General features: G+C 34.5%; 7 protein-coding genes, 2 long non-coding RNA genes and 1 other non-coding gene across 14 annotated transcripts; 5 read left to right on the forward strand and 5 right to left on the reverse strand.

The window, feature by feature from the left end:
• Positions 1-3: 3 nt before the first annotated feature.
• Positions 4-1,116, reverse strand: AT3G10430 (F-box and associated interaction domains-containing protein; the record flags this gene model as incomplete). The annotated part of the gene is made up of 1 exon (NM_111878.1): positions 4-1,116. The coding sequence occupies one exon, from the start codon at positions 1,114-1,116 to the stop codon at positions 4-6; it is 1,113 nt and encodes a 370-aa protein (NP_187654.1).
• A 1,368-nt stretch (positions 1,117-2,484) lies between these two features.
• Positions 2,485-2,583, reverse strand: AT3G10439 (uncharacterized protein; the record flags this gene model as incomplete). Its single annotated transcript, NM_001125138.1, has 1 exon — positions 2,485-2,583. One exon carries the CDS (start codon positions 2,581-2,583, stop codon positions 2,485-2,487), a length of 99 nt encoding a protein of 32 aa, NP_001118610.1.
• AT3G10440 (Shugoshin C terminus) lies at positions 2,583-6,609 on the forward strand. Of its 2 annotated transcripts, NM_111879.3 has the most exons (18): positions 2,583-2,675; positions 3,023-3,210; positions 3,308-3,345; positions 3,431-3,527; positions 3,618-3,641; positions 3,730-3,798; positions 3,917-3,958; positions 4,058-4,124; positions 4,235-4,292; positions 4,380-4,544; positions 4,640-4,744; positions 4,852-4,926; positions 5,032-5,139; positions 5,207-5,293; positions 5,403-5,486; positions 5,577-5,681; positions 5,797-5,880; positions 5,965-6,609. In NM_111879.3, the coding sequence occupies exons 1-18, from the start codon at positions 2,630-2,632 to the stop codon at positions 6,239-6,241; spliced, it is 1,719 nt and encodes a 572-aa protein (NP_187655.2). In that variant the 5' UTR covers positions 2,583-2,629; the 3' UTR covers positions 6,242-6,609. The 2 variants fall into 2 exon arrangements, with proteins under 2 accessions (NP_187655.2, NP_001326768.1); NM_001337875.1 differs by having other exon boundaries at positions 5,403-5,681; positions 5,965-6,523.
• Positions 6,610-6,766: 157 nt separating this feature from the next.
• Positions 6,767-9,836, forward strand: SCPL7 (serine carboxypeptidase-like 7). Of its 4 annotated transcripts, NM_111880.5 has the most exons (14): positions 6,780-6,934; positions 7,032-7,177; positions 7,618-7,694; positions 7,769-7,891; positions 7,975-8,077; positions 8,171-8,208; positions 8,300-8,401; positions 8,486-8,572; positions 8,659-8,727; positions 8,792-8,863; positions 8,949-9,067; positions 9,154-9,267; positions 9,357-9,402; positions 9,494-9,836. In NM_111880.5, the coding sequence occupies exons 1-14, from the start codon at positions 6,798-6,800 to the stop codon at positions 9,572-9,574; spliced, it is 1,314 nt and encodes a 437-aa protein (NP_187656.1). In that variant the 5' UTR covers positions 6,780-6,797; the 3' UTR covers positions 9,575-9,836. The 4 variants fall into 4 exon arrangements, with proteins under 4 accessions (NP_001030669.1, NP_001325521.1, NP_187656.1 ...); NM_001035592.2 differs by having other exon boundaries at positions 6,767-7,177; positions 9,494-9,809; NM_001337877.1 differs by having other exon boundaries at positions 9,357-9,836.
• On the forward strand, positions 9,820-10,418 carry AT3G10455 (plant self-incompatibility protein S1 family protein). Its single transcript, NM_001337878.1, has one exon. The coding sequence runs from the start codon at positions 9,866-9,868 to the stop codon at positions 10,259-10,261; it is 396 nt and encodes a 131-aa protein (NP_001325522.1). The 5' UTR covers positions 9,820-9,865; the 3' UTR covers positions 10,262-10,418.
• Positions 9,998-10,239, reverse strand: AT3G02325. The gene has a single exon (NR_140903.1). It is a non-coding gene; the product is annotated as an other RNA (long non-coding RNA).
• Positions 10,419-10,754: 336 nt separating the features above from the next.
• On the reverse strand, positions 10,755-11,101 carry AT3G02345. Its single transcript, NR_140904.1, has one exon. It is a non-coding gene; the product is annotated as an other RNA (long non-coding RNA).
• A 1,919-nt stretch (positions 11,102-13,020) lies between these two features.
• On the forward strand, positions 13,021-13,693 carry AT3G10460 (Plant self-incompatibility protein S1 family). Its single transcript, NM_111881.3, has one exon. It carries the CDS (start codon positions 13,056-13,058, stop codon positions 13,452-13,454), a length of 399 nt encoding a protein of 132 aa, NP_187657.1. The 5' UTR covers positions 13,021-13,055; the 3' UTR covers positions 13,455-13,693.
• A 3,701-nt stretch (positions 13,694-17,394) lies between these two features.
• AT3G10470 (C2H2-type zinc finger family protein) lies at positions 17,395-19,108 on the forward strand. Its single transcript, NM_111882.5, has one exon. It carries the CDS (start codon positions 17,678-17,680, stop codon positions 18,872-18,874), a length of 1,197 nt encoding a protein of 398 aa, NP_187658.1. The 5' UTR covers positions 17,395-17,677; the 3' UTR covers positions 18,875-19,108.
• A 234-nt stretch (positions 19,109-19,342) lies between these two features.
• Positions 19,343-20,444, reverse strand: AT3G00270. The gene is made up of 2 exons (NR_143793.1): positions 20,317-20,444; positions 19,343-19,720 (listed from the first exon to the last, which is right to left on the reverse strand). It is a non-coding gene; the product is annotated as an uncharacterized misc_RNA (transcript).
• Positions 20,445-21,351: the final 907 nt, after the last annotated feature.

The following is a 21,351-nucleotide window of genomic DNA, read 5'->3' on the forward strand; positions in this document are numbered from 1 at the left end:
CTCTTATTCTGGAACGGGAATCAGACTTGGAACATAGACATAGCTACAATTATCCAGGTCATTGTAGTCCTCATCCGCTTCATGTCGTCCTGTCCGAATTCGTTTTGTAACCCCACCTTCGCCAATTTCGTAAAGAATGATGCTAGTATGATCATCATATTTTCCTACAAGTTGCTCGCACCATGCTATGATATTTCTGTTCTTGCCAATAAAGCACCCCGGAAGAGGCAGAATATCAATGGACCGGAACAACGGAATATCAGGGAGAGTCACACTGAAATATCTGCTGAACGAAACAACCTCATCACTCAACTTGTTTGTCACCGACACATGAATCTCCCTTGTTGCTTCATTTTGTTGTAACAGAGAAAGTCTATCTCCATTGAAACATCCTAATCGTTTGATATCCCAATAGAGTGGAGAATCGCATATGCGGTTGAATGTTTCCTTGGAGAAATCGAAACTTAAAATGAAGTTTTTCTTCTCCTGCAATTCAATCCAATACATACTTCCATTCACAGACACGCCGTCGACCTCAACATCTATTTCCCCATCAAACTTAGCCTCAATACTTCTCCACGAGCCAGAATTGAATTCATAGATCTGACACTTTGGATATGATTCATCATCATCATCATCACCAAGATAAGTAAACCTCAAGATTTTGTAGTTATCACGAAATGTTTTGTCGTATCCAAACCCCAAGTAATCACTTCCCCAGTAACAAACCAACGGTGGTGACGGTTTGATCCATTTGATTTTTCTCATAACCGGATTCCAAACTGCAAGATTGGGGTCACTACCTAGTTCTTCGTAACACATGCCCAACATTAGACCATCACAGTGAATCAGAGTAAAATACTTGTGGCGAAGCTCGTTTGGGATTGTTGAAACGGCGAGGATTTCGGTCACGGGATCCAAGATTTGAACCCTCTCACGATTCTCGATTCTTAAGAACCGTTTCGTAGATTTATCCAAGTGCTTGTACATGAATCTCTTGTCGTTGCTGATGAGTTCGTACCATTTCTTGCACGTAGACTTGAATCGGAGCAAAGATTCTGCCGGAGTTCTCTGAAGTATCTCTAAGATTAAATCAAATGGCAAAGAAGAACCCATGGACGCTCGCTGTGAAAAGATCTGAATCGAAGCAAAGACTGATTCTTGAATAATAAAGGTTTCGTTTTTGTTTTCTCTTGTCAGGTCTAAGACTTTAAGCGCGGATGACGAAGAAGAAAACGAACTTATGAATCTTTTAACCTCATCGAACAGAGCAAGCAAACCGGTTACGGTTCAACATAACCAAAATTGTGAAGCTTTAACCATGATCTTGAAAATAAAGAGCAAAAGTTTTGACTTTGACCATTTTATTTGAGCAAGGAAACCGGTTACGGTTCAACCGAACCAAATTAAGGCCAAAATTGTGAACCCTGATCCTGAAAATTAAGGAGCAAAAGTTTTGACTTGGATAAGAATTCTTGTCTCTTTCTCCTTTATCCGGTAGGTTTTGGGATTCGTTAAATTGTGAGTGAACCGAAATTCGTTAAATTCATCAACTTGAGCAAACGAACCAGTTGCAGTTCAACCAAACCAAAATGGCGATGGTTTTTTAAGTGAAAAAGCAAGCGAATCGGCTACCCTTGAACCGGATCTCATATAGTAAGTATTTAGGGTAATTTAATTTCTTTTTCTTGGGTTCTAAGTTATCTTTCACTCGTAAGTCTCCTGCTTTTTCTTCTTCTTATTCTAATTTTTGGGTGCTTTTACTAAGATCCTTGCATAACTTCTTGTGAAATGAATATTTTTGGACGTAATATATGACCAAACATTGCATCTATTTTCCAAGTATGCACATGATGAACATACAATTGAAATGTTACATTTGTTCGTTGGAAGTGTTGAGGTCTTTCGATAATGATGCTTAGTTTCTCTGCTTTTGGGGTTTTAATAAATACTACATATGCGAATCTGGACCAAAACCTAAAACTTCTCAAGATCATTACAAATAAGAAAACTGGTAGTTAATTAATGTCAATAACATCTCTGGATAGTACCTCAGTTGATTTCAACATAGTTGCATTGCATGGTAGAAGGACTAACCCTCATATATCTACCTCTTCTTTTGGAACCGGAGAGTACTTATCCAAGTGATTGTACATGAATCTCTTGCTGCTGACGAGATAGTATCATTGCTTGCACGTCCATTTGAATCGGTTTCAAAGATTCGGCGGGAATCTTGTAAAATATATCTTCTACTACATCAAGTGGGAACGACGGCTGCAACAAACGCTTTATGGAATCCATGGACGCTCTTTGCAAAAGGATTTGAATCGAATCAGAGACATTGATTCTTGATTATGAAGGTTTTGTTGTTTCCTTTTTCGTTTTCTCAGTTTGGTTTAAGAATTTAAGCGCGAACAAGGGAAGAGGGAAACAAGAGATCAATTTGTAAACCGAACCACATTGTGAATCTTTAACGGTTTATCCTCATTTTAGTAATACAGAGCAAGCGAACCGGCAACGTTTCAACCGAACCAAATGAAGACCAAACTCGTATGTATAGTCATTAGTCACTCTCACTCTCATTTTTTCCTCCGGGATTCAAATTTCGATCCTGTTAGAGGGGTTCACGATGGTTCGAGCGACGGTTCTGAATGTCGGTGATCACGCCAGTGAAGGTTCGAATCTAGTCTTGCTTACGAAATCTCTCTTCGCAATCTGTTCGTCTTCCTAGTTCTGTGTTTTAATTTGAAATAGAGAGCTCACATCTCGGGATTTTCAGATGGTTTTGTTCCGATTTAGATGCTAAATTGAGTCTCAGAAACCTAATAATACCTTTGTGGATCTTCGCTAATTGTTAGTGTTTCTCTTCGCATTCGATTGTTTCAATTTCATTTGCTTGGAATTTATGGGCGCAATGTTGTTTTTCATCGATTTTATGGGTTTCTTCAGTTTTTGCTCTAATTACACGAGAATGCTAGCCTTTCCATGATTAATTACGATTAGATTTGTTTGAAATCGGTAGGTGTGCGTACTAACAAAGCTAAAGGAGAGAAAATGGTTCTGGAACCTCCGATGAACAGTGCACAAAGACGAAAGTTGGGGGATATTACTAATTTGCAGAATCAGAAGAATCTAATGAATCAGGGAGCGAAGCATCAGCAACAAGCTATATTAATCTCTTCTAAAGAAAACGCTGAAAATCTTCAAAAGGCACTGAGAAATTCTTCTGTTCGATATAGAGAAATGGATTTTTTTTCCTTGTCTTTGACTGTGCTTATTCAGGCTCTTTATCAACATGTTTTTGCAGGAAAACACAAAGCTGATGAAAGTCGTCATGGAGAGAGAGTAATCTTTGTTCTAAAATATGAAAACTTATGAGTTTTGTGTACGTTTATTTGTTGCTAATACTTATTGTTGTTTTGTGACACAGTGGAATCAAAAGTGATCTGAAGAAACTTAGGATTGAATTTCAGAAGGTTCAAGAACAGAATTTGCTACTTGCCCAGGCTAACACTCGTATCTTGGCGGTACATCTCATCTTTGTATGGTTCAATTGGAGATGATTTTGAGAATTGAGTGTGATTTCAAATTTATTTTTCATTATTCTTTCCTGGCAGGAGTTCAATACAAGCAAAGACCAAGTATGCTTTTTCTGGAACTTAACTTGCTCAAACACAGGCTTTGATCATTGATTATAAGTTCCTCAGCTGAAATTTCTGTGCATTTCAGCTGAAGGTACTTCAGCACGAACTTGGTTGCAAGAATGGGTTAGTCATGGCCAGGAAAATGCTGCTTAAGGTATGTTATCGATTTGTATGTAATTTTCGATCACCATAATTGTAAACTAAGTTAATCACTCGTTTGCCAAAAAAAAAAAAAGTTAATCACTTAAAAAATTGCCACATTTTCTTTCCAGGAGCAAACCCTTCCATGTACGCGTCATGCATCAAAAGTCAAGGTACTTATGATTATTGGCTTTTGTACTTATGGAATAGGACATTTCGACCCTACTGCTCCATTGTTCTTATGTTTTCTTCTGCATTGTTGTGACCTTCAGGCTCAAGCAAATGCTTGTGGTGGGGCTTGCAAAACCTTTCAGCCAAATGATGCAGATCATGAGCATGGTAAGATAAATCACAGTCAAAGATGAAATGTAACTCTTTCGGTTTTCATTGTTGGTTCTAGGAATCTCTTAGCGTGATCACCCTTATTGACTTTTTTGTTTCATTTTCAGCTTCCGGGAGCTCCAACGCTAACTCATTGCAAAGAAATGAGAAAGCCAACAGTAAAAGGTTGGGTCTCTCTTGATGTTTCAACCATTGTCTTATAAAAACTTTTGGACAATCTTGTTATCCTGGATTTCTTGCTTTTCTTTATAGGAGAGTTTCTGGAAGGAAGAATCCCGCCAATTCCGAGGTATTAGATATAATTGGCAGATCGGGAGAGACATGTCAGATGGAAGACAACATTGACAACAAGAAGTTGGTCTCTGATAGTGACAATGATGCTGAAAACCATATAAATGACAATGTCCAAAGCAAAAGGTTTATTTATTCAAAGCGATTAGATAACGTAAATATATATTTGTATTTCACTATCTTATTTTTGCTTCTTCTTTTTTGGGTTGTTTTTGCTACAGATATTGTGCAGGAAGACAGAGTAGCAGTTCTAAGACTCGAGAAGCCAGCCAAACAGAAACCTTGCAAAAGGTGGTTGACGCCAAAGAAATTAAGGGGGATGCAAGGTTTGTTTAACTGCCTTTTTCCACTTTCAAATTTGGGAATAGCATTCAAAGTGGATGAAGAATAGTGGAACTGACTTGTGAGTATACACTTTCTCTGTTTCAAACAGGTTTTCTTTGACAAAGCATTCTGACTGGTTAAAATCTCAAGAACCTGAGCCATCTGAAAGCCTATACGAGTCAAGGTTGGTTAACTGTCCTTTTTCCAGTTTCAAATTTTGGACTAACATCTAAAGCCTGTGAAGACTATTGGAAATGACTAGTGATTTTGCACTCTTTGTTTCAAGCAGGTTCCCTTTGAGAAGGCGTTCTGCCCGGTTAAAATCTCAAGAACCTGAGCCATCTGAAAGCTTCCATGACTCAATAGAGACAACCAAGAGGAGGAGGTCGGCAATAAGGTTAGGCTCTGTTTATAACTACTGTACCCTTCTGAAGGTTGATATAGTGCGATATGATCTTTTGCAGGTCTGCTATGTTTAATATCCAAGAGCTGGGCGTTATTCAAAACTTGAACGGTTTACCTGATGATCAAGAGATTGCTGCAAAGGCCAGGTTTGTAGAAGCACATGTTATTTCCTTTTCCACTAACATATCCCTGAACCAAGTACACTTATGCCATTTGCGGTGTTTTCTTTTTCTTTCTTTGTGGATGTCATTTCAGATGCTCTGCACGTGAACAGTCTACCGGGTCTAAACCCGAAGCAGTAGAACCACATGACACAAAAGAGATAATCGGGAAAAGCAGGTTTTGTAGTGATAGATAATTGTCTGTATTCTGCAGTATTACAGACTAAAGTGTTAAGACTGTTATCTAATGCGATTTTATTTTCCGCAGGATATCTTTGAGAAGACAGTCTGCGAGGTTTAATTTCCAAGAGCTGGGCGTGACTGAAAACTTGAATGGTCCACATGATGATCAAACGATTGCTGCAAATGCCAGGTTTGTAGTAGCTTCACATGTTCTTTCCTTTTCCAATCCTCTTGACTTATAACTTATTCATAAACCAAGTACATTTATGCTACTTCCTCTGATTTCTTTATGGATGTCATTTTAGATGCTGTGCAAGTGAACAGTCTATCGGGTCTAAACCCGAAGCAGTAGAACCACATGACATTGAAGAGAGAATCGGGAAAATCAGGTTTGTAGTGAATATAGATCAATTTTCTATATTCCGTTAAAGTAAAGACGTAAGAATTTTTATCTAAACTGGTATACTTGACAGAGTCTCTTCAAGAAGACAATCTGCAAACATTGAAACTCCGAGAGCCATCAAAGAACCTGCAAATCCGCCTTTGCATGATGACAATGTTGAGGAGTCTAGTCAGATATCATGTTCAGTTTCAATGGAGCTTAAAAGAGAATCAAAGAAGAAACCAACAGGCGACGAATCAGAGGAAATGAGAAAAACAACTGTTGGAAGACCTTCAAGGCAAGCTGCTGAAAAAATCAAATCGTACAAGGAACCTTCACTTAAGGAGAAGATGCGAGGGGGCTTCTGAGTCTTGCTAAGATCGAATACCCTCTCGTCAGCCTCGTATGTATTGGATTCTGCGACTTCACTTTTGTTCAGTGAGCTATTGCTCAATGCTGTAGATCACAATGTATATTCGTAGTTGCTTGTAGATAAAGCTAGCGAGTGGTCTTGCTACTGTACATGAAGCGGATTGGACGGTTTAATTCGGTTTGATGGAGAACCCCTCTGTGTACTCTGCTAAGTAAATTCTTTCACAATCTCATTTGTAAAGGGGTGAAATAATATTTTCTTCATTTTTTTCTTACAGTAAATAAATTAGTAAAAACAAGCTCTCTAATTATATCATGGGTAATAAAACTCGAGCGGTGGTAAAACAAAAACCTGACAGTTTTGAGTTGACAACGAACCCCATAATTCAAAGATTGGGAGACAGTGAAAAGTACACAAGTGAATCACGGTACGCAATCTACCGCCTTATTTCTTAAAAGATAATTCTAAGGATTTTTGTTCTTTTCTTGTTGTTTTCCTATAAAAGGTTTAATAATTGTTACTTTAAAGGTTTTGATTTATCAGATAAACGAATGGCTAACGACTACGTTTCCACTGTTCTGCTTCTTCTTAGCCTCCTTATCTTCTTGAGTCAGCGTACTGATTCTGCCTCTATCGTCAAGTCTCTTCCTGGTTTTGATGGCCCTCTTCCCTTTGAACTCGAAACCGGGTTTGTTTTCCTCTCTTCCTGTGATTGTTTTATCTGTTGTTCTGAGTTTGGAAATAATCTTAAGTATGTATGAATATGATTCTGTGTGAATGAAAAGGTATATTGGTGTTGGTGAGGAAGAGGAAGTGCAGTTGTTTTACTACTTTATCAAGTCTGAGAGGAATCCACAAGAAGATCCTCTTCTACTCTGGTTAAGTGGAGGACCTGGTTGCTCTTCTATCTCTGGTCTTCTTTACGAGAATGGTAATATCTAACACATCACTTCTTTTTTTAACTCATAGTTATCATGTTATGTTGTGTCTCTCTCTGCTTCGTTTTCTGTGATTTGTTTTGTTAGGTTTGGAGCTTAAAAGATTGTCTTTCTCAAACCTTAAACGATGTACACTCTGTTTTTTTTACTTAATAGAATAGAAAACATTGAATCTCGTGTCTCTAAACCGCCAAAGATGCCAACCTTTCCTGCGTTTTGAGATAAGACAAACACACCTTTAAGCCTTGATATCACAAAGGGACAAAGAGCAAAAACAGCTGTTCCAATTTGTGGTCCAAGCTTTTAACCGACTTGAGTTCTTTTTTTTTTTTGGGCAAACAACCGACTTGAGTTCTTCTCACACTAACTAGAGTTCAAATTGGTCTCGTTTTAGCTTGATCCTCACGTGCTCATCTCCACATGTTTGAATCAGGGCCTGTGAATGTGAAGATTGAGGTTTACAATGGAACTCTTCCTTCCTTGGTCTCTACTACATATTCATGGACTAAGGTAGCATAAGGTGTTTGTTTCCACATGATGGTCTATGCTCAGATCTTTTAAGCTGTGTATCATTTTTTTCTCAGGTTTCGAGTATAATATATTTGGATCAGCCTGTTGGAACTGGCTTCTCCTACTCAAGAACTAAACTTGTTAACAAACCCAGTGATTCAGGAGAAGCCAAGAGAATCCACGAGTTTCTTCACAAGGTGAAAGACTAACTTAATTGTCTCTTGAAAACATTTTTTCTTTGTGCATAGATACTTAGGAGGTTTTTCTGGTTGTTGTGCAGTGGCTAGGCAAGCATCAAGAGTTTTCCTCCAACCCTTTCTATGTCGGTGGGGATTCTTATTGTGGTATGGTCATTCCGGCACTCGTTCAAGAAATCTCAAAAGGTATGATTTTATTTCTGCAAATCAATCTCCAAGCCCTTTGCTGTTTCTATATCAAATATTTCTCTTTATAACAGTATAAACATGATGATGCAGGAAACTATGTATGCTGCAAACCTCCAATAAATCTTCAGGTTCATCGGTGTTTGTTGCTTCTTATATGATAGCTTATTAAGCATTGAAAAATTGATAGACTTCGTCCTTGGTACACTGACAAAAAAACAGGGCTATATTCTTGGAAACCCATCAACAGAAAATGAAGTTGATATTAATTATCGCATTCCATATGCTCATGGAATGGCACTGATCTCTGATGAACTCTATGAGGTATGGAAACATGAAATGTTTTGACCTCTTGTCCCCACAATGAAAGTAGATAATAAGCAATTCAAAAATCTTATTTTCTTGCAGTCAATGAAGAGAATCTGCAAAGGAAAATATGAAAATGTTGATCCACGTAACACAAAATGCTTGAAACTCGTTGGAGAATATCAGAAGGTATACACACACACACTCATGGAAATGCTAGATGATGTTCTGTTCTTCCTAGTAATCACTAATAGAGACTTTTGTGTTATTTGTAGTGCACTAAAAGAATAAACAAAGCACTTATAATAACGCCAGAGTGTGTAGACACATCTCCTGATTGCTATGTAAGTAATCCATCTTGTACTCTTTTCAACCATTGAGACGTATTTTACAAGGTTGCGTTTGCAGATGTATCGGTATTTGTTAACTACCTACTGGGCCAATGATGAGAATGTGCAAAGAGCTCTTCATGTCAATAAGGTAATATTATACATGACAAAAGGTCAAATTTTTCATATTTTTGGTAACAAAGTGTCGAACTCTTTATGAGAATCTATGATTGCAGGGGAGTATAGGGGAATGGGTACGTTGTTATTTTGAGATACCTTACAATCATGACATTAAAAGCAGTGTACCGTACCACATGAATAACAGCATCGATGGATATGCATCTCTCATCTTCAGGTCAGGTTTAAACTCTAGCTTTTGAAGAATTACTTCAAAATTCAAATACTTTTTTGTAAACTTTGTGAAGTTTTTTGTGTAAACAGTGGTGATCACGACATGGAAGTACCTTACCTTGGAACTCAAGCTTGGATTAGGTCTCTTAATTATTCTCTCATTGATGACTGGAGACCTTGGATGATAGGAGATCAAATCGCTGGGTATTACCGTTTCTTTTGTTTCGATGGGCTCTCTTTGTTAACTAATTCTATTGTTGTATGAACTCATTAGACTCTTCTATTTGTTGCAGATACACGAGGACCTATGCCAATAAGATGGCATTTGCTACTATCAAAGCAAGTCTTTTCCTTTAGTTTCATTTCAAATCAACGTTTTGAGTGCAGTTTTCACAATATGTTTCTTAATTGATTTGTGGATTTGTTATAGGGAGGAGGACACACACCAGAGTATAAACCAGAGGAGAGTTATATCATGTTCCAAAGGTGGATCAGTGGTCAGCCTTTGTAACTTGAAGCCAAAGCAATTCCACATTTCTCGTTTTCTCCAAACCAGAGAAATCATTAAAATAAGTCCAAATGTTTAAATCTTTCTTTTGGTCTGTTGGAAAACTATTGTTGGCACTAAATGCTCAGCCACAAGAGTTTAAATGGTTCAAGTTTGTGTTCTAATTTTTGCATGGCCTTTAAAACTTCTATAACGTAAATAAACAAAACAAAACTATAAATAACTATAATGGTTCGTTCATGTTCTTTAAATTCATATTACTCCGAAGAACATTTTAGACTTTTGTAAAAAAAAATGAATCGGCTCATAGCTTTTTTGTTAATTATTGCTTTGTCTTTTGGATTAAATAAAGCTTGCGAAGATTGCACAATAGTATTTCGAAACAACCTCAGTCCTGGTATTATTCTCAAAGTCAACTGCGAATCGAACAACAAAAACCGAGTCACAGGCACAGTGAAATTCCAAAGTGATACAGTTCGAATTAATTTCCGCGAGGCTGCATTTGAAAGAACAACATGGCATTGCTTAGTGCAACAAGGGGGGTATTCTCAACACTTTAGAGCGTACAGAGGAAGTGCTCCAATTCCTCGATGTGGTGAGTTACGTGTATATATTGCAAAACGTGATGGGATTTATTTATCCGCAAATGCTGGTCCAGAAAAGCTCGATCAACGTTGGATGAAAAACTAATGTTTTTTCTTTTCCTTAATGCTAATTTATGTCTATGAAGCTCAAGTTTTCTTGCATTTTGGTGCTTAATTGGTAATTAGGAATTTATGTAAATGTGAAGACCTTTTTAAAAAAAATAAAGATATGTATTTTAATAGAAATCAGAAAGATCAGATGAGATTTTTACTTTTAATTAACTTACTAAAACTTTAATTCATTTTCTTAACTTTTAAAAGAAAAAAAAAAAAGAAGAATTAAAACTAGTGAAATACTATCATTAAAAATTTAACCTATTTTAGGACAAAAATTCAAAGAAGATTTAAGGAAACTTACTTAAAGTTTGCTTTTAGAGAATCAGAGACACCAATGATTCTATATATCTCCGCCAAATGGTGTTTAAACATCAAACCAAAGTGATTCATAATCTGGCAACAATTGTTGAGGATGAGAAAAACTTTGAAAAACATATGAAGCCTAGCTATAAATATCTCCAAAGACATACACAAAGATAAGTAATAAGTATTTTGTGATCCTCCCCAAGTTTAACTAGATTGATTCAAAATAATGAATCTTGTATTTAGCTTTCTGTTTTTTATATTTGTTTTGTGTTGTGTGTCCAAAGAAGATAAATGTCATAAAAACACTGTAGCTTTTCAAAACAACCTTTTTCAAAGTCATAGTATTCTAAAAGTCCATTGCAAATCCAGAAGCGACGATTTGGGCGAACATTTTGTGAAATTTCAAGATACTGCCTACAATTTTAGTTTTCATGATAATCTCCTTTTCACGACGATATTCAAATGTAACTTGTGGAAGGGAGCTAGGATGGAGTATCATAGGAATATTACAGCATATGAAGGTGATCTTCTTTATAGATGTGGTGCATTGTACTCATGGGATATAAGAGATGATGCTATTTACTTGTCAGAAAACGATAACCCGGAGAAACTCATGTATAGTTGGATTAAAGGTTGATGTTCGAAAAGCTAAATTCTCATTTCATCTTATGAAATAATTATGTTTCCTTTTTGTGTGTTAGAATTGACAACAGAATAATGGATCTATCTATGTTTTCTTTTGATTTCGGTTTATGAGTCATATCTACATTTTCAATTTGATCTCATCGACCAAGATTTACACAGTTTGTGTCTAACATGTGGTGACGAAATTAAAGCAGCATAAATTCTGATTTGTTTTTTGTTTCTTGTTTCTTTCAAACATGGGCTACAGTGAGGTTTTTCTTTTTGTTATGATTTACAAATACACACTCTTCTAATATATATGATTCATAAATCGAAACCAAATACAATAATTGCCCGACATATTTATAGATCATGAATTTCTCAAAAAGAATGTAAACACAGTAATAGTTGCCCCGTATCCTCGCTAAGTAAATGTTGGCCCAGTTGTCAACAACTCAAGATGGATTCCTAAAGTACTTCAAATGGTTTTAAACTTTTAATGCACACTATTTTACTGGTTAAAATTCTTCTTTTGTATTTATTTTTTTCTTTTTTTCTAACGGTTAAAGCATTGAAATTTTGGTCATTATAAGTTTACAAATCTCACCTTTTCTATATCTATTAAAAAATTGAAACGAAATTAAAAATTATGCAAAAATTAAATAGGGATATTTTGTGTGAAATTGATAAAGTAAGCTAAAGATATGGAGAATGGTAGGATTGGTTTTGTTGAATAAAACAAATATCAAACCACGGAAAAGAAAATCGTAAAATGGGAGTCATATTCTCGCTAAAACTAATACATTAATGATAAAAGAATAAATGATATTAATTAGATTTTATCAAATTTCCAATCCAAATATTTGACAAACCAAAACCTGAACCGGGTGATGCTTGAAAACCGTCTTGAACCCGGATTGACTTTGAGATATTAATGCGACGAATCACGAATGTGTTGCGTTTCTGTGGGATCCGGTTGCTTGATCCGTACGTGAGCTTAATTAACAGAATATCAATTTAGAGCATCTGTCATTTCAATTTATCCACAAATTTTTTTAGTTGAGATATACATATAAAAATCAAAAATTTACATATATATATTTTCACTAAATATTTATGTTTGGTCAAAAAAAGTTTTACATATCTAAAGAATATTTGTTGTCAAAGCATATTAGAAAATTCACTGCAAAGTCCAACACAACGTTATCGATGAATGGTGTACCGTTTCTCTTTTTTTGTTTTTGCCTTTGGCCTTACCATGATGAGTAACACAGGATCCGTTAGGAACAGAAATGTACTGAGTGACAAAAACGATCTTATATATAGTCCATTGCAAATCCACAGACCAAGATATGGGATACCATATCTCTCAGGTAATCTTAACAGTATCTGTCAATATCAGAAATGTCATCAATTCCGAACGGTAATCTTAACCGTACCACGTCGAGTTATATGATATATTGATATATCACACAAAGCCAATCTTGATATCATCTGCATTGATAACTATTAAGATGAAGAAAAAAAAAATATAGAACACTGAACACGCTGATTGCAAGTTTCTATTTTTGTGGCAGAACCGCTCGCTAATGAAATCTTTGAATAGTACTATATATTTGTTATAGTATAATTCAAGTAATATCCCCTTGAAATCCTTAAGAACCATTATTTTTTTAATGGGTAAAATGCCAATCAGGTGAATGGAAAATACACAAATAAAATAGAAAAAAAAAGACAGATTTTTACGGGCAGCCTTCTAAACAACATTTACTCAAAAGTTGAAAACATTTATAAATCCTTCAAAAATATCCATTACTTAGAAAGAAAGAAAAAAACGTAAAAGGAAAGAAAGAATGAAGTTACGTGTGACGATATTTCTGATGGTTGTATGTTTATACACCGAAAATGTGATAGGAGGATCGGTGTTTATCTATAACAACCTGCCCCACGGACACTATTTACAAGTGAAATGCAAATCTGGAGACACCAATCTTGGTTTCCACGTGAGACGGCCCGGTCGGTTTTACAATTACGCTTTCACTGATCATATACTTGGAAAAACGCTTTATTGGTGTCATCTATGGAAAGGTAAAAACTGGGAGGATCATGTGGTGATCGTTGCCTACGAAAGTAGGGATTTGCCTCATCGCGACAATTGGGTGAGGTGGTCGGCCAGGGAATCTGGCATCTATCAAAATGTTAACGGTGAGGAGAGATTCCGTTTCAGGTATAATTGGGATGGTCACGTTTAAATTTGGGTTTCATTGTTAATTATGATTCCCCATCTAATTATTATGTATATTACTGTAATATAATTCCTACTAATGTTGTTATATGTTCTCTTTGATTCGATGAAGATGTAAGAATCAGATATACCTACATATTTTAGAAATTATGTACGTGTCTCTGTTAATTATTATTTTAAATGATAGATTACTACTTCAATCTAATTTTAATTAATTTTTGAATTAGACAAAAGTATAAATATATATAGTCATTAGTTTTTCAGATAACTAAATAGACCGTAACTAGTAACATGCTTCGCTTGAGTTTCCCTTAAGCCTTTCTCGCTGTCATATATCTTATGAAAGAAGACATGGTTTGCGTTGCTAAACAAATTTGTTATTTCTTGCTAATATCTAATCTAAGATGTCGACGAAAAACAAAAACTAATCTATACGAGAATCTCACTGTATATTTAGTTTTGCTAGGGATGTTTAGCTTGTTATCATCTCACATTCTAAATTAGAAAATACTTAAGAGTAATACATAGGATACATATATAAGCCAATTACTCTCTTTTTTCACCGCAAATCGTAAGAGTTTACTATACATAAACCTCTCGTTATCTATTGATGTTTACTTGAAAACTCATAAAACTTGACAGAACTAGACTAAATTATGATATAGCCACCTGAAAACTCTTCTTAATATATCAACCCAAATCCATCGAATTACACAAGAAATGTGTTATTCAGTTCCAACCCTCAGAACATAGGGTTATTTGAGAAACAATGATGTTCTCTTTGTCCATGTCTCAAATAATTTGACCCCAAAGAAAACCTCAAGCAATCGAGACAAGGAAAGGCTTATTCTTGATCAAAGCATTTTCTACTACTCATAACTGGTTGAAAAGTGTGGGATACTCAGTTTCATCTGTTTACTTCTACTTTCTCTTTTGATTTCTATATTTCAGAAACGTGCGACGATGAAAGCAGACACGAGATCAAGAACTACTCACTCAATAATTAAAAGCTTTCTTCTAGTTAAACGGAAATTTATATACCAACCGACTTGCTCTCCTTAACTCTCCCATTATCCTCTCTTGACACCGCTTTTGTACTACTTCTTTGATTTATCTAAAACTATATAAAAAAAATGGGCAACGAGTTTTATACTTTAATAATCAGAGATTTATCAACTAAATACCAAATTAATTAGATATGCTATAAATTTGTGGCTTTTCGTGGGGATTCTTTCGGTTGTAAAATAAACAATATAAAATGTTTATTAAATGATTTATATGAAAGTTATGAATTATACAAACACTAAAACTTATGTTTGCATATATTTATTTTTGTGGTCGAGTTAGAGTATCATAAACAGTGTTTATAAACTGTTTAATTTACTAGTAGTAACAAAATTAACTCTGAATTATATATTCGTAGATAATAATAAGATGAAAATATTGAATTTTAAACTTGTCGTCATGGGTCCAAATGTCCCAATAAACATTGAGCCGGTCCTGATTGTGTTATTATAGTACCATCAGTCCATCATCACAAAAATTCTACAATATCGCTACGTAATTTCAAATAATGGGGACATTTTACGTACTATGATTATTATATATTTTGCCATAAGATGTATGCATATCTGCAATACAGTATATGAATATCCTGAAATAGTACAATGTTGGTAAATAATACTACTTCATCTTCCAATAATTTAATGTAGACTATGTAGTTGTTCATAATTTTGTTTGTGACCGCCTATGATGGGTGAATATCTGACTTTTTGATAACAAAACGATTGTTTTTAGTTTTGTGTGTGGACATAAACAATGGATTATGAAGAGTGGATACTAATTTAGTAAATAATGTTACAGAAAGACACTGAATAGGCACAGTCAAATAAACTAAACATCCAAGATATATTAACAATGAACACTTATCAATGACTTGATCAAGGAAAATTTTCTTTTATTAAAAATCAGTAAAAAAAAATGCTAGTTTACATGCACTCGTAAACAAATTGTTTCCCAACAAGAACACTCAGCTTTCTCTTATAGATTTCGATTGATTAGTTTTGACATCACCTTATAGTTTTGTTTGATTATTTCTTTTTCCAAAACTTACTTATGTATATAGTACTGATTACTCAAAGTATGTACTAATTAATGTCTTTTAACAAAAAAGAAATGTACTAATTAATGTCTATTTGTATATATATTATGGTTACATGCAGTCCATGTTAGTCGACTCTTCCCTAATGATTGGGAATAAGCAATAATTAGTCACTATCATTTTTATGTAATTATTAGCTACATCCAACAATGGAGAGTAGACTTTATATAAAATTAACTCAGAGAAAAATAAACCCTGATTTCATCTATAAGAAAAGGATAATGGCCTTGTTTTATGCATATATGTCTTATGTGTGTGTGTGTGAACATGTCAAAAGGTCACTTATCAACCAAACATACTAAATTGAATAAAATGTATATTTAATTCAAAAGTATTATCAAGTACTCAACATTCATCCTAGTTACATTAAAGTAAATTAATCTGTAAAGATAACTAAACGTTTATTAATAAATAAAAAACATTTCAAGCCTATTGGTCCATTTCCATTCCCGAAATCATTATCTTTTGTCTCAGTTACCAGATTGTCCACTTTCAAAAATATTGATTGATAATCTGAAAAGTCTTGGAGATACGATGAGCTGCACTTGCTGATTCGTTTTTACTTACTAATATATTCTTTACGTGAAGTGGGTGCTCTTCACATCATGCAACCATTAACAAATCGGCATATACTTCATAATACATAAACACGCCAACATGTGTTAGTCATATTATTATATTTTGAAACTGTATCTTATAACAAAATCAAGAGTTTCAGTTTACAGTTTTTTAGGACAAACTATAGTACTAGTTGATAATACGTGCGGTGCGAATGTGCATGTATCTTGAAAATGTAAAAAAAAAAAAAGTCTACAAGACTACAAACATTATCAACTTACTTGCACTCATCAGATGTAATATAACTAACAAAGTTAAATTAATTAAGTCTTAGACATGCATACGTGATACGTCGTTTGGTATTTGATTCAGTTACAGTCTATAAGGCCAAAGTCTTTGTTCATAGATCGATTTCCACTTTCTTTCTTTTTTGGTTATATAAGATAATCTATTTTCACTTGATACAATATATGTTTGGTCATTAAGAAATTCTACTATATTTTGGAATTGTTTTCAAGCTAAGAGATGACTTGGTCATTATCCCAAATTATTGTCTCAAGTCGAGGGAATAAGTCGTCGTACTCTTACGACAAATTAGTTGGACTTAAAAGGTTTTTCTTTTCTTTCTTTCTGGTGTGTATCAATTTTAGAAATTAATAAGAATAGTGTATTTATTCATTAAACCATGTATGTACGTAGAGATGCGTACGTATACGTATTAGAAATATGCCAAGACGATACTAAAATTAAAAAAAAAAAAAATGGAGTGGAGTAATGGTAGAGAGAGACGACGAAGAGAGAGCCGTAGATTCCGTGAGAGCCAGGCTTGCACTATCATTAATTTACACATTCGTTCACCCAAAGTAATCTCTCTACTTCCATTTTTTTTTTCTTTTTCTTATCTTTTGATTATTAATATTTTCTCAACGATGGTAGAATAGAGGATCACATTAAAAAAAATCAAACCAATTTTCGAAATTTACTGAATATTATAACAAAAACAAAACATGTAGTTCTTTCAACAGAACCAATCCAAAAATAAGTTGTTATACAGAGTAAATTAAAGGGATAATGAAGAGACAAAACATACATCACTCAAGTAATTGTCTAAATTTACACATCTTTTGTTATGTTTTTTTTGTCTCTCTCTCTCTCTCCTCTCTCTAGCTCTTGTGTATTGTGATGAGTTTGCCAAGTTGGGAAGATTGTAATAGAGACAATAACAGAAGTACTAAAATTTTAGAGGCTGCAAAAAGACAAGTCCAACATATTCCACACACTTGAGAATGTGGTGTCTCTCTTTGACTCCTCTCCCTAAATCACTCTCTATTTATGTATGCATCTTTTCAATCCACACACATCTCTCTTAACACACAAATACATATTTATATATATGTAATCCTTAAAGCTGATCATCTCCATCTTCAATTTCAATTCTCTCTATTTCATCTTTTCCGATTGATCAATTCCAATATTACGTCCTTTTTTTCTTGAATCTCTCTATATACTCAATGGAAGCAGCTGCGGAGGCTGTATCAGCCGCTAGGGAGCAATCATTGATCCTTAAAGGGAAACGGACTAAGCGGCAACGTCCTCAGTCCCCAATCCCTTTCTCTATCATTCCTCCTATGTCTTCGCATGAACCGGATGCTGAAGAAGAGTCTACTAGTCTTGTTTCCAAGGAGAAGAGTCTCAATGATGAAATCAACAACAATAACATCAAGAATAATAACAATACTTTGATCAATGGTGTTACATCTTCATCTTCTGCCTCTTCATCTTCCAACAACAATGCCACATTAAAGGCCACGGCTGACGAAGAAGATCAAGATATGGCTAATTGTTTGATCCTCCTCGCCCAAGGTCACTCTCTTCCCCACCTCCAACCGCAACCGCACCCCCAACAACAAACAAGACAGCTTATGATGAGTTACCAAGATTCCGGTAACAACAACAACAATGCGTATAGATCTAGCAGCAGGAGGTTTCTAGAGACATCTTCATCTAACGGGACCACAACGAACGGTGGTGGAGGCAGAGCCGGTTACTATGTTTACCAGTGCAAAACATGTGACCGGACTTTTCCGTCTTTCCAAGCTCTTGGTGGGCATAGAGCCAGCCACAAGAAGCCTAAAGCCGCTATGGGTCTTCACTCTAACCATGACCACAAGAAGTCTAACTACGATGACGCCGTTTCTCTCCATCTCAACAACGTTCTCACCACAACTCCTAACAACAATAGTAACCATAGATCGCTTGTGGTATACGGCAAAGGTAGTAATAATAAGGTCCATGAATGTGGGATATGTGGAGCCGAATTCACATCCGGGCAAGCATTAGGTGGTCACATGAGACGCCATAGAGGTGCAGTGGTAGCCGCAGCAGCCGCCTCTACCGCCACCGTATCGGTTGCGGCCATTCCGGCTACTGCAAACACGGCTTTGTCATTGTCGCCAATGTCGTTTGATCAGATGTCGGAGGGTCCAATTCAGGCTCCCGTTAAGAGAGCGAGGAGCGCGGTTGTGTCGTTAGATTTAGATCTGAATCTACCTGCCCCGGAAGATGAGAATCGGGTCAACGGATTAAGCTTTGCTTCAAAGCAAGAACACGAACAAGAACATGAACAAACACAACAGAAGAAACAGAGAGAAGAACAAAAGTCTCTTGTCTTGTCTTCTGCTCCTACATTGGTGGATTGCCATTACTAAAATCAAAATTCATTAATACCTAATCAAACAAAATTAAGCAGAAATTGATGAACCATTTTTTTAAGAAAGTTACTGATTCCTTGCTTTGTACAAGACTTGCAAGATTCTTCTCTCTTTTTTTTCCTTTCTTACTTCCTTAATTTCAAAGGAAAAACCATATATTATACAAATATATATACTCCCATTAGGCATATGCAATGCTTTGTAATTACATCCAAGTTAATGTAAGATCTTTTGGTTACACAATATAAATAATAAAAACCACATTCGTTTACTATTGGGGCTTTCTCATAAAGAGACCACATTCCCAACATCCTTCTTTGTATATATTTAAATGAATCAACTAAAATACATAGAAATAAAAAATTTCTCTATACTATTATTTTCAGTTGATCCATTCAAATCATTTTCTAAAAACTTATGTCACGTTCATGTATACTTTTAGTTAAAGAATGTTTTTTTTTTTTTGGATTGGAAAAAAAAAAAGCTCAAACCTTTTAAGAAAATAAAGCTCATGAAAAGAGCGTGACGGGTCCAACTCTTTTTTTTGGTTAAATTTGCAATTTAAACAGATTACTTGTTCATGTTGACATTGAAATAGCAGGTCGAGAGCGAGAGATCAAAATGCAATGTATTATGCCCTTAATTTATGCTTTTATATATTTTGTTTATTAATGTCACATATCTTATTATGGATATACTTTGCAACGGATCACAAATCTTACCCTGAAATATGCAACCTGTTACCGGAATTGAAATTTCATAACACACTATTCTCAGCTCTTCAAGATTCAGTGTTTCATTCGTGAAGACGAATGCATGTTGTTCTAGTCTCGATACGAGAAACTGCGTTTATGAAAATAAGAAAAAGAAGAATAAATTAGCATGGGCTTGATTTACACCCGTCCGTCACCGAAATGGGCTACAAATAAATCATGGGCTTTTAATATTCTAACTTAGAAGAAATTTGGCCCATTGCTTAAACACGAGGCACAAACCATATATTTTTTTTGAGCCAAAAAAAAAAGTCTTGATATTTTAGCATTTTGTCCTTTTTGGAGACAGTGGTGTCAGATAGCTGACAACCTATATAAATAAATAAATAAAATAGAGTTTTCTTTTACTCTTACTTTCTTTATTAGTTTCATAATAATATGTGTAAAAGTAAGAGTTGGATATTTTTCGTTTTAATTTCTGCCTTCGAATTAGTTACGCATACAAAGCATAAGAGACAAGAGACATAGCGTACCAAAAAAGAAGAAAATAGTGCAAAAATATCATATAGTTTTCTGGTACGCCTCATCAATTCCACCCCCGTACACCATAATTATATAGAATTTCAATATCGAAATGTCGACAGCAACAAAATTCAACATGTCGAATAATATTGTTTTAAATATTCCATTTTACTAGAAGATGAAAAAAAGAGAGAAGAAAGTAACCTTTTGTCTTTGTCACCTTGACTTAAACAGTAATACAAACCCCACAAGTAAATTATTCAAGTTCAAATCGTAGTTAATGTTTATATTTGAGAATTGCAAATGGTTTAAACGAAAACCAAACTACGAATTACAAATTTGAAGAGGACTTGTACTAGAAAATAAATAGAGAAAAGAAGAATAATAAATAGTAACAGAAAATGGGAAAGATGATGATTCGTGTGGACCAAGTCTCTCCTCCCCTTTAGCTTGCCTTATTGGTAAAGTATCCTCCTGCAAGCAAACGTATCTGTCACTCCTTTTTTATTTTCTTTCACCTTCTATCTTATTCTCATTAATTCTTCTTTTTTGGTCAACTTCATGTATAGAAAATAATACCAAAATTTTTTGATATAGTAAAACTATTAGAACTGAATTTCAAACAAAAATAATACAAATTTAAGCAAAAAAATATTAAAAATAAATTTTAAAGAATATTTTTACATATAATAAATATACATAGTTGATACTTTTATATAATTATTAATTTATGATATTAATGAGACCATATATTTACATAGAACATTCAAAATAATTATTATCTTATTAATCTATCGATATATATCACTTTTTATACTAGTTTTTGGAATCTTAATAATTTATTAATTTGTAGAAGTTATTAATTTATAGAGGTTTTACTGTACATGTCAGCATTTAACTTTTGATAAGCACAAAACCATTACATATTTTCCAACCAGATTATTTTCTATTTATCCTAGCGTTTGTAAATCTTTGAACTACAATAATTTATCAAATACAATATAAGATTTTTATACTAAAGATGTATACAATGCATTTAACATTAAAGGAAACAAATAAACTCTAATCTTTTAAAAAAATACTTTACCTTTTAAAAAGAGTTATTAATCACATAAGCAATATTTAATTTTTCATTATTTTTTTCATCATCTGTCTAACATATTACTTTTTAAAAAATATTTATCGTTGGATACTTACTTTTCAGACCACACACTAGGACTAGTGGTTCCTTTATTTTAC

This window comes from Arabidopsis thaliana, chromosome 3 (genome assembly GCF_000001735.4).
Source record: "Arabidopsis thaliana chromosome 3, partial sequence".
Taxonomy (NCBI): Eukaryota; Viridiplantae; Streptophyta; class Magnoliopsida; order Brassicales; family Brassicaceae; genus Arabidopsis; species Arabidopsis thaliana.

Excerpts from the sequence above, each read along its gene's own strand:
- AT3G10440 (NM_111879.3), top strand. The coding sequence starts at position 2,630 with ATGGTTCGAGCGACGGTTCTGAATGTCGGTGATCACGCCAGTGAAG. Across the intron at positions 2,676-3,022 it reads CGGTGATCACGCCAGTGAAG|GTGTGCGTACTAACAAAGCT; the intron begins GTTCGAATCTAG and ends TGAAATCGGTAG. Across the intron at positions 5,881-5,964 it reads GAGAGAATCGGGAAAATCAG|AGTCTCTTCAAGAAGACAAT; the intron begins GTTTGTAGTGAA and ends TATACTTGACAG.
- SCPL7 (NM_111880.5), top strand. The coding sequence starts at position 6,798 with ATGGCTAACGACTACGTTTCCACTGTTCTGCTTCTTCTTAGCCTCCTT. Across the intron at positions 8,402-8,485 it reads TCTCTGATGAACTCTATGAG|TCAATGAAGAGAATCTGCAA; the intron begins GTATGGAAACAT and ends ATTTTCTTGCAG. Across the intron at positions 9,068-9,153 it reads TATGCATCTCTCATCTTCAG|TGGTGATCACGACATGGAAG; the intron begins GTCAGGTTTAAA and ends TTGTGTAAACAG.
- AT3G10455 (NM_001337878.1), top strand. The coding sequence starts at position 9,866 with ATGAATCGGCTCATAGCTTTTTTGTTAATTATTGCTTTGTCTTTTGGA.
- AT3G10460 (NM_111881.3), top strand. The coding sequence starts at position 13,056 with ATGAAGTTACGTGTGACGATATTTCTGATGGTTGTATGTTTATACACC.
- AT3G10470 (NM_111882.5), top strand. The coding sequence starts at position 17,678 with ATGGAAGCAGCTGCGGAGGCTGTATCAGCCGCTAGGGAGCAATCATTG.